Source organism: Girardinichthys multiradiatus, chromosome 9 (assembly GCF_021462225.1).
Source record: "Girardinichthys multiradiatus isolate DD_20200921_A chromosome 9, DD_fGirMul_XY1, whole genome shotgun sequence".
Classification (NCBI taxonomy): domain Eukaryota; kingdom Metazoa; phylum Chordata; class Actinopteri; order Cyprinodontiformes; family Goodeidae; genus Girardinichthys; species Girardinichthys multiradiatus.
Window position 1 is genome coordinate 27,655,734 of NC_061802.1, and position 11,925 is coordinate 27,667,658.

At 38.1% G+C, this 11,925-nt stretch overlaps 1 protein-coding gene across 1 annotated transcript; it reads left to right on the forward strand.

Moving 5' to 3' along the window:
- Nucleotides 1-3,478: 3,478 nt before the first annotated feature.
- ccl44 (chemokine (C-C motif) ligand 44) lies at nucleotides 3,479-9,593 on the forward strand. Its single transcript, XM_047373977.1, has 5 exons — nucleotides 3,479-3,664; nucleotides 4,293-4,422; nucleotides 6,013-6,160; nucleotides 8,410-8,486; nucleotides 8,612-9,593. The coding sequence occupies exons 1-4, from the start codon at nucleotides 3,601-3,603 to the stop codon at nucleotides 8,449-8,451; spliced, it is 384 nt and encodes a 127-aa protein (XP_047229933.1). The 5' UTR covers nucleotides 3,479-3,600; the 3' UTR covers nucleotides 8,452-8,486; nucleotides 8,612-9,593.
- Nucleotides 9,594-11,925: the final 2,332 nt, after the last annotated feature.

The following is an 11,925-nucleotide window of genomic DNA, read 5'->3' on the forward strand; positions in this document are numbered from 1 at the left end:
AACATTTAATGTAATTGATTGTCAGACAGTGATATAAAAGAAGGTTAAGTGTCTTTATATAGTGTATGTTAATATATGGTTGGAACATTAAAATTTAGCAATTTACTAATATTTACATCCCCTTGCTAAAACAAAACTAGTAGAAGAATCATCTTATTACTACAAAAATACAATTGTATCGATGTCAAAATAGTATCTTCCATAGATTTAGGTAAATAAGTTGCAAGAGTTATTTTTGGTAAAATGTCTGCAATGTGCCAACACAACACTGTTTTACCCCTTCGGTTTAACATTTTTTATGCCTAATTGGGTCACATGTCCAAGATAAGTCACTGATTGATTGAAAAACAGATAAAACTATAAAAGTATTTTAGAAATCCTGAGGAAACAATGCTCAGGCTTCTACTGTGCAAAAAAAAAAAAAAAAACACCAATCTGTGTTACTCTTCAGTAAAAATAGCAGGTTGCATGAAAGGCGAGCTGAGAACTTGATATGAAAATGTCAACTGTTGGCTTGAGTTTGTAAAAAGGTTGGTTGGAGGGATCTACAGATCACATCTTGCTAAAACATCTTTGTGTCTGGAACAAGTTCTTAATATGCACCAGATGAGGGAATATAAAATTTCCCCAAGATGAGTTGTTAGCACTCTTGCCTTGCAGTAAGTTCTGGGTCTAAACTCGGGCCTTCTCCATGGAGTTAGCAGGTTCTCTCTAGGTTCTCCTTCTTCCTCCTCTTGACCATTTGGTGTGAGTATGTGCATGCATGATTGTTTGTCTTGTTTGTCTATATCTGGCCCTTTGATGAACCAGCGATCTGACCTCCGTGTTGCCCACTGGCTGCTGGAAAGTAAAGTATTCAGTCACACCACCAAAATAAATCAACTCTGGAATTCTGAAAAAATAATGGGTGGATAAAAAGATAAAAATATTTAATAATGCTGGAATAAAAAAAATTATGTGAAAATCATCTTTAATAAAAATACTCCTCAAGAACATAGGAATGTGAGGTATTTGAAAAACATTTGATTTTAACTGACCTCTGCTGTGAGAAAACCCTGGTGTTGAGCATGTACAGTATCACTTAATCAGTCCCACAGGACTATTTCTTTTATTTAAAATGTATCTGATGATATATTTAAATACACCACACGTTATTTATTACACACATTAATTTATTTAGCTCTATGTAGCAGCAATTTTTCATCCATAATACAGTGTCAGATTTTTTGATTGATCATTTTCCACTCTGCTTTTGTTGGATATGTAACATTTTTGTTATGTGTTTCTAATATTTTTCCCTGCAGAGTCAGAGCATAACAATTCCTATCTGAAACAGATGCAGGGCTACATTTCCTCTGGTTTTTGTCCTATAATCAGGTCATGGAGCTGTTTCCCATTTAAGATGCTACAGGTGAATACGTCTTGCTTGCATGTTGTAGCTCCCCTTTACTCTTTCGCTATTCGGTTATGGCAGCAAAGTTCCTGCTTCATTATGATTTATGTTCAGAAAGAGAGAGGCTGTAGAGCTCTGGGATTGTGCTATTATTCAAGTATTTGTATCATTTATTTTTCAAATATTTTCCAATTATTTGGTGCAGAATAAGCCAAGATTTAAGATCAAAGGGCTCATATTAGATTTTACTGCAGTCAGACTTCAAAGTTAACTCTGAATGAGACATAGAAGCTCTGTTAGTTACAGTGCCATAAAGAGTGGGTGTAAGTCAAAATTATACAAGTTCAAATATGTACATACACTCCTGCCAATATTTTGATAAATGGCGTTAGAACATTGCAGAGAAACTACTGTGTTTTCCAGACTGTAAGTCACACTTTGTTTCATAGTTTGGTTGATCCTGTGACTTATAGTCCAGTGCGACTTATATATATATATTTTTGTTTCCTTTTCATGACGCAATGTTTTGACTGATGTGACCTATACTCCAGAGTGACTTATAGTCCAGAAAATACAGTAAATGCTTTTTGAAGCCATTAACAAAGTCCTGGCATAATTTTGGCTGACCCACTCTTTTTCTTAGAAAGGGTAGGGTTAATTAAAATTGGTTGGTTGTCTGGCACAGACCTGGTTTTTAAGCATAGTCCACACATTTTTGATAGAGCTAAGGACGGGTCATTCCAGAACCCTAATGTTAGCCAGCTTTATCAATTCCAAAACTGGTTTTGAATTATGTTGGGTGCTAATTTTCCAACTGGAATGCTTGGTTTCAGTCAAAGTTTCCAATGGCTAGCTGTTGGGTTGGAAGAAGTTAGAAAATTGGAAGTTCGTCATTAATATTTCTTATTCCTCTCACTTGGTGCTATGCACCAGAACCACTGTCTGCATAACAGAACCTTATAATTGCACTAGCACCCCTGCTCAACAAGACAAAAAGATTACATTTTTACACAGAAAAGAGAGCTCCAGTAAAGCCATGTTTGGTTTGAACAGCCATCTGTAGCGACCGACTGGGGGTCCAGAAGTACTTTCTATTTAAACAAAAAATGAAAATTATAGCAGCAGCTACTGTTGAAATGGTTTCCCCAAGGAGCAAAAACAAAGCTAAACAAGTAAGCTTTGAGCCAGCAGCAAAATCTATGCAACAGAAAATGAAGAACACATTGTTAGAGGCAGCAATAGCTCCTTTAGTTGCTTTGTCCTGGAGAGGCTCACAGTTAAACATAGAAAGACAGGATACAGACAATTTGTGTTGTCTATATAGAGAGAACATTAAGTTATCTCCACTGATCATAACTCCCCTCTAAAGATATTTGGATTTGTGTTGCTGCAAAACTCAGTCAAGCTTGAAGGTGTCGGTTTTGGAGCAGCTTCTTGTTCTTTGGTCAAATGTTGCACCCAGAATGAGTGCAGAAGCTAGATGGTGACTAAAAGAGGCTTGTGGTTAAGGAGCAACTTACTAAGGGACAGTTAACCAGATATTAGTGGGGGCGTATGTAAACATTTGAGCCTATAAAATTCTGCCCCTGTAGGGGTTAGAAAAAATCCTCAATAAATTAAAACGTCTGCACCAATGCAGGTTTAAAAATGAGATCACTGACATCCTTAAAACCCCCACAATATTATGGTATCAATGCCCATAAGGAGTGTATGTCACCTTGTATAATTTTTAACTGTTGAAATGGAAAACTGCTTGGTGCTATTTGCTTGCTAAATAACTGGGCAGATGATTGGATTTAGGTGTTGGCATCAGGCGTGTTACTTGTCCTTATCTCTCTTTTGATATCTATTTAGTCCTTAAGGCAAAACATGCACCAGTGGGGGAAAATGGAATTTAAACCCTTAAATCAAAGAAATCAGGCTTGGCATCCTGAGCGAGGACATGAGAAGGGAGAAACCAGGGAGAGGTGGGATGAATGTGTCAGGGGAAAAAAATATGAGGGAGGAAGAGAGTTGAGCAGGAGGTTGACTGAGGATGGATAAACAGAGGGTGGGAGGGAAAGATGGTAAGAAGGAGAGGTGGTGAAAGTGAGTGTGTGAGAGATGGGCAGGGAGGTAGAAAGAGAGGGAGGGTGTAATCTACAAGAGGCAGCCATAGAGGGAGAGGTGACAGAGTAGATTATCCTCTCTTCCCTGCCAGTCTCACCATGTTCATGCTGCAGACGCTGACTGTTCTCTCTCTCACTGTCATCTTCCTGGCATCTGTAGAAGGTAGGACACAGCTATTCTTTGAATATCTGTGTTTATTTTGTGTCTGGCATAGATTGCATGCAACCTGCAGGTGGGCAGGGTGGCAAATTGAGCGATGGCGAACACGAAAAAGGAAAGAAGAGGGAAAGAGGCATGGCAGCATTGAGGATGGAGGCACGGATGTAAACAGAGGGGCAGAACGCAGGACGAGGATCTGAAAATCACACGCATGCAGAGCTTCTTTTATGAAATGAGGCATTGGAAGTCTGCATCATCCAAGGCATAACAAAGCATCTCTTTCCTTTTTTTACAGCTCTCATTGCTCCTACTCTTCAAATCTCACTTTATTTTGTTTCCACATTGAATGAGGAAACATGATGCCAAGCACTTGCTCTCCCTCTCCTTATCTCACTAATTTCTCACACTATATAGGGTTAACCAGTGTATGTACTGTGACATTTGTATGTGAAAGAAGGAGTGTGAATTTTTTTTAGAACAAATAATGTTTGTAATGTGGAAAGAATGCATAATCTTTCTGCAGTTGACTTAAAATTATTCTTGGTTACAACCAAACTTTTTAATTGCACTTTTGATTGAATCTTATGAGGTAGCGCATATAATAATCTAAAGTGTCTCTTTTGTTTTCCAGGTAACGGCGTGCAGATGCAGAGGGATGTCCAGTGTTGCATGCTCTACTCCCAGGGGAAGGTGCGTACTAAAGATGTGCTTCGGTTTGAGGTGCAGACGGAAGGGCCCGACTGCAGCATACAAGCCATCATGCAAGTATTTCAGCAATCCACTCCTGGGGCTCAGGAGTGCAAAGCAATTTGGAGGCATGGAAAAAATGTCTCTCGTTAATACAAGCGCAGGGCTGCATGGTCCAAGAGGCATTACCATCTTTCCAGGTCATATTGTTATGGCAGAACTTCTCACTGTAATTGCCAGAGAAGTACTAGAGGAAATATGTGGGAATAGCAAGCTGTCTGAAAATACCTTTCAGGCCAGCTGAACCCTGCAGCACTCACTCAATCAGTCAGTCAATCAGAGCAGCAGGGTTTAGTTAAGTAAATGACACCGTGATACCTGTTGTTGCCAGCAGTTCTCAGAAATCTAATGTAGCAAGAGAGTCTGCTTTTGCATATGATTCAGTTAACATAAACACAGATGTTTTCCCACATCCAAAATATTTCAACACTTCCCCTTGATTTCTTACAACCACTAATTTTAATGTACATCAACAAGATTTTAGGTGACCAACCAACACAGGGTAGTGCATAATTGTGAGGTCGAAAAAAAGGTTTGCATTTGTTCTGTGAGGTCAGTGGTAATTAGTTGCAGAAATCCACAACTCAGGTGGGAGAATCTGTCGACAGGACAGCTATTAGCTGTGCTGTCCTCAAATCTGGCCTTTATGGAAGAGTGGTAAGATGAAAGCTTATGTTGATACTGTAGAACAGCATAAGAAGTCTCATTAGCAGTTTGTCACTAGCAAACAAATGAAGCATGTGGTAGGAGGTGGCCTGGTCAGATTAACCAAAATTAAATTTTTTGGCCTACGTGCAAAATAAATAATAAAAAGCTAACACCGCAAACGACCTAAACAAACCATCCTTACTTAATCATGTTGTGGGGGTGCAGCAGGGACAGGAAAGCTGGTAAGAGTTGATAGGAAGACTGATGACGCTAAATACCTGGCAGTTAAGGCAGCAAATGTCTCGAGATCTGAGTGGTGGTTCATCTTCAGCAGGCACACAACCTTAAACATACAGACAGAGCTACAATAGAATGGTTCAGATCAAATCATATGGTGGAATGGCCCAGTCAAAGTCCAGTTCTAAATCCAGTTGAGAATCTGTGGTAAGACCTGAAAATTACTGTTCACAGAAGGTCTCCACCCAATCTGACCCAATCTTTGGAAGGGGAAAAGGTGGTAGAGACGTAACGCAAACAACTTGCAGCTGTAAATGTGGCAAAAGGTGGCTCTACAAAGCATAAGAGGGGATGAAAAGAAATAGATGACACATTTTAGATTTGTATTTATAAAAAATTAATATTATAGTTTTAATATTATAATTTTCCTTCCACTTCACAACTATGCAATACTTTGAGTTCACCTATCACAATAATGCCAAAAAATCACACCAAAGTTTATGGCTTTAAAGTGACAAGATCCAAAAACACTCAAGAGGTATGAGTATGTTTAGAAGTTACCAGCTGATATATTTCAGCAATTTGTTCTTCTGTTCGTTGATATTTTTCAGCCTTTATAACAACTGACAAACCATTTCCAGACCTTACACCCTTCAAATGTGTTATCCGTCAATTGTTTGGTTAACCTGAGTGTGAGACTGTGCACTTTTTCTTTGTAGTCTTTACACAAAGAAGGCAGTGAAATGTGCAGACCCCAGAGATCGGAAGGTGAAGAGGTTGTTGAGGAAGCTTCTGGAGAGACAGAGACTCAAGAACTACCAAACCATGTGGCTGCTGCCTCATGACAACCTGCCCGTCATGTCAGAGGTCAGGCCTGAACCTCCTGGCAACTGCTTTAACCTACTAGCCACTTTCAACAGAGCCTGATTATCTTCCTTGTGTAGGAGCCCACAGTTGACACTAAGACTTGAAATAGGACAGCACACGTTTAAAAGAAGGTCTGCATTCCACTTAGATGAAGTTCTGCTTCTGTGCAGCACACACAGGTGTAGATGTTGAATGCAGGCCTCCGTAAAATATTAGAGTTACTATTTCAAGACAAAATCTGTTCAGTGTAAGAGCACAATAAGCAGTGGGGATCTGTAAATGTTCTTACAATTGCATGTGTGCATGCCAGCTGGCATGGGCCAGTATGAGATTTTCACTGGATGTAAAAATACCACGATTTGACTGTGTCGCAGTTTTACATGAAAATTTAAACCAACATGTACATCATAATCCAGTTAAAACAGAAAACCAACATTTAATTGTGCTGCTGTAAAATGATATATTTAATTGTACCTGCTAGTTTTCAAGTGCTTCATGCACAGAAAATACATTGGATTCCTTCAACATATGACACAAAATATAACACAAGTGTATCAACCTAGTAGCTGGTTAAAGAATCTTCAGCATAAGAGACATGCTTCCTACCACTTGACAGCCACACCTTTAAAGCAACATTATCTTAACAAGAGTGGGTGGGACTCTTTAGTTTCCACACCTTGATGTTTTCTGTTTATCGTGACTGGAAATGTTTGTAAACTGTCAAATTTGTTTTTCATATACGCAAGCAAAAACATTTACAGCTTCTTTTACAGTGGTAGGAATGGTTTCAACTAAAACCATGTTACACCTTCTGCCAACAAATTTAATTCACAACAAACTAGCAAGTGAACAGATGTTTAGACCAATTGGTGGGGACAAGAGTAGAATTATTTATTCTAAATATTTGGTCATTCTTAAATAACTATTGCAATTTGAGTTGTTATTTCTGACTACCATCATGCCCATTACCCACCAGTGTCTGCCGGTATGGAACAAATTGCTCTGAAAGACCGACTAGTAAGATCGTTAACATCTGACGATCACAGGGTCTCAGCACAAATTTCAACCTGTCTTTCAGACATTTCAACATGGATGAAAACCCATCACTTACAACTAAACCTATCTGAAACTGAACTGCTTGTCTTCCCAGCCAAACCGAACTTACATCACAATATCTGCATCTAAACTGATTCCATATCTCTGTCGTGTGGTGTCGTTCCATAATGCTGGTTCCACCGAGCGCTACCAGAACAGGGGTGTCCCTGCCAATATTCAGAAAACTCTTTAAGACCCAGATTTTGAGAAAGCATCTAACACAGTAGCATCTGCCCTGTACTTCCCTCCATGCTGGCATTCAGTTTTCACCTCTGACAGAACTTGACTAGTGGTCGTCTTTCTAAGTAGTTTATTGTTAGCTTTGATATTAAGTGCATCATTATATACTCATTTGTAAGTTGCTTTAGATAAAAGCATCTGCCAAATGCATAGACATAATAATAATAATTAATGGATCAGCAAAAGGGACTAAATTATCACACTTGGAAGTTGGTGAACTTTATCTTTGCCACAGCCAGCCAGTGGTCTGGCAAATGAATCTGTTGCTGGTAAACCGATGTCACCCTCCAACATTATCTTAGTGGGCTGAATTTTGTCCCTTTTGCTACTCAAGAAATTAGAACCTGCAAATCATCCGCAAAAACGTGTTTTATCTCATCCTTTAGGGTAAATACAAAGTCAAAATGTAATTTACAAGCAGGCTCAAAGTTATCCACACAACTAGCAGATTTTTTGCCATTATGTTTCATCTGACTGGATGTGTTATTAACATTTTGGAGTGACCTAGCAATAGTCCCACATTGAATATGATAGAGAATCTGTGAAGGGGGCTAAAGATTAGGCTGATGGCAAAGAGACCTTCCTTGCCATCAGCCTCAAAGACCTGGAGCCCATCAAAAACATGACAGGAAAAAAAACTGTGCAAAAGCTGTAATGCCAAGAAAGACATTTTAATTGTTTATTCACAATGGTACAAATAATTTTTGATATGCCATTTCTTTAGTTGAAATATAAATAAAACCATAGAGTGTCTTTTTTTCTTTTGGGATATGTCCGTGTGATATCCAATGAGAAACAAACTTCTTGCTACAGTCAAAATCTGACCTGGGCACAAAACATTTTGAGCCTAACTGTAAGTTTTGATTATTATGTACCTTCTCACCAAATACATTGTTTTCTACTGTTGTGATCAGGACAAAAAAGACAGCTGGGCAGTTCTGAATGTGCAGGAATGAAGCACCATCAACGGTGGAGTTAGTCGTAGTCATACGTAAGGCTTCTCTCAGTTTTTCAAAATTCATTAACTTTTAACTGAATTTTATTAGAATTGTTGTGTTTTATTAATTGTGTCGATGTCTAATCCAACATTGTTTAAATTCTCGTCTTATTTTGCAGGCCAAGTAATCATTCAGCAGCTCGTTGGCTTTACTCTGCGATGCTTGCTGATATTCCAGTAATCTTGTGTCTCTTTATCTGTCTCCTTGGCACCAGACCTGGGCAGCAATACTTATTTAAATGGCTTTATATATATATATATATAGATATATATATATATATATCTATATATATATCTATATATATATATAGTTATATATATATAGATGAAGATATGATACTGCGATACTGCGCTTGAAATATTCCCAGCATGTCGCTGGAGCAATCTCAGAGGGGGAGTATTATTTGTAAGATAAGTTGCAGTGATTTCTATTTAATGGCTTATACTGTTATTTGCCAGAGTCTGCCTGAAAGTATCACCCTCTGAAATAGTGTAAACCCTTGTGGCTGATGTGAGATCAGTGAAACAGCATTGACATTCATATATTATATCTGCAATGTACTCTGTGCTTATTTGTGACATGTACTGCGTAAATAATGTAACAATGTAGATGGAGTTTTGTCAAATTCAGCTGAGTTTGCAGAAAACTGAAAACATGTTTTTAATATTAACTTGCACCTTGCTCTTTTCTCCTTTGGCTTTCTTTTAAAGTATTTGTACTAAGACTTAAGGTCTTTATTGAGACCAGCTTGGAATATAATCACAAAGTGATGATTTCCACTGGCTTTAACTTACTTTTTAACACATTTTGTCTACTTTGTATATTGACTGTTTGTAAAATATAAGTGGATCTTTTGAAATTTGACCCATCGGCATCAACAGACCATTGGCATTAACTATAAATTTGCAGTTTACTTTTGTCTTTTTAATTAATGGTTTGTCATTGAACTATGCCAAAGCACTCATGAGTCAATCCATTACATAACAAGGCTGTTAAAACTTAGAGGGCTCCAATATGTGTAAAGTGCACAAGCCTTGTATGGTAGGGGAATGCACTGTATCTCAAGTGAATTATTTTATAAATCAATCTTGAAACATTAACTACAGCTGGTATTGTGTTGTTTTGTTTGTGGGGGGTCTTGAGCTGTAGTGCACGTTTATAAAGTATAATGTGTCAATGTTTGTCATGATGACACAAATGCCCGGAAGCTGGCATGCAGAAAAGCAAAGCAGTTGTGTAACTAAACCAAACTGAAACTTACAGCAACTGAGGTCCAAGTAATAGACAAAATCCAAAACAAGTGAAGGAGGCAATAACAGGTAAAACACAAAGCGAACATCAGGTTGTTAGACAAAAGTGGAAAAGGGGAGCGGAACAAGTACAAAAACAGGCATAAGAAACGGAATGATCTCACACTTAACTATAGATACAGGAGATACATATGTTGGGTGGGTGATTATTAAAACAAGCAACCGATGAGAGTGATTAACTGAGTGGAAACAGCTGGGAGGCAGAAGACCAGAGGTAACTGGGCTGGCTTAGACTTATTGGCTAGACAACCACCAAGTCTGAAAACAAAATAACAGATTGTATCCTGCCTCTCGCCCATTCACCAGTGGAGAAAGAAATCAGCACCTATGCAACCCTGTAATGATTAAGAGGGTTTAGATGAATGAAATGATTATAAGATTGAATAGGTATTCATTTGAGATGAAGATCATGAAAAATTTGGAGGCTGTCCACCATCCTCATTATTTTTATCCACTTTGGTGGTTAAAATGCACCACAGTTTAATGTCATCATGCTTGAAGGCTGGAACAGTATTCTTGGCCTTAACTTGATTTCAAACATACTTCTTGTAGTAGTGGTAAAATTGTCTCACGAGGTTGGCTTGAAGGTTTTTCTTTTAGAGCAGGATCTTCTTTCTTGGCTGGAGTGCTGATGTGATCCACAGTAGATTTATGATAGGCTTGATCCTCTCTGGTTCTTGGGTTTTTTTCCTGTCCCAAGACAGTTTGGATCTTGGACATTGATAAATGTGTGGCACATCAGAGTACTTAGAAATTACATATAATTGTTTAAAATGATTAACTGGAATCTATAGTCTGTGAAAATGACTCCAAAAAACATCCCCAACAGTGTGGTGCTGGTGGTGTAGGGGTTAGCGCACGACCACATATAGAGGTTATAGTCCTCGAAGTGGTCGTCCTCGGTTCGAGTCCTGGACCTGGCGACCTTTGTCAAATGTCTCCACCTCTCATTGCCCCTCCTTCCTGTCTGCCTACTATCAAAATAAAGGCCTCTAGTGTTAAAAAAAATTCTTAAAAAAAAAAAAAAAATTTCCCAACATGTTTGAATCTTTAGTTATTTTTAGACCTTTCTTTTGTTTTGAGTGTTGGTAACACTAATGGCTGCTGATTAATGGAAATAAGCTAAAAGGCCTTAGCCTTATCAACTTCCAAATACATTGTAAAACCTTTTAGCACATTGTATTACCAGGCACCTTAAATTTTGACCTTTACTGAACTAGAAAAAAATTCAGCAATAAATCAAAATCTGTGGACCCAATTACTGTTTTTCAAAATTATCAAAATAAGTCTTTGTATTGTCATTCAACATTAAAAAGGAAAATGTTCAATGAAATGAAAAGGACAATGACAATGGTTAGTGTATGTAAATTTAGGATCTCAACTGTAATTTAAGTAATCCTAAACTTTTACCATTTGACTTTGACACAGATGGTTCCTGATTTACGAGGGACATGTTCTTCAACCCTGCTCCTCAAGGCCCACTGCCCTGCGTGTTTTAAATGTTTCCCTGCTTTAACACACCTGATTCAGATGATTGCAGTTCATCAAAAACGTTGTTAATCAGCCATCAATCAATATCAAGTGCGTTGAAGCAGGGAAACTTCTAAAACATGTAGGGCAGTGTGCCTGGTGGACCAGGGATGGAAAATACTGTACTTAAGCATATTTAATTTGATTTCATGTGATAGATCAACAAACTTGTGAAGTGGAAGGAAAATTATACATAGTATTCAGATTTGTACAAATAATACAGCCAATCAGGTAACCCTAAATATAATTCTGTGCAACCAATTGCCTTCAGAAGTCCCCTTATTAGTAGAAAGTAATTCAATTCAATTCAGTTTTATTTATATAGTGCCAATTCACAGCACATGTTGTCTCAAGACACTTCACAACAGTCAGGTACATACATTCCAATTAATTCTAATCATTGAACAGTGCAGTCAGATTCAGTTATTTATTCAAATTGGTTAAAATGTTTTTCTGACTAAGGAAACCCAGCAGATTGCATCCAGTCAGTGACTTGCAGCATTCACTCCTCTCGGATGAGCATGTAGAGACAGTGGACAGTCACTGGCATTTACTTTGCAGCAATCCCTCATACTGAGCATGCATGTAGCGA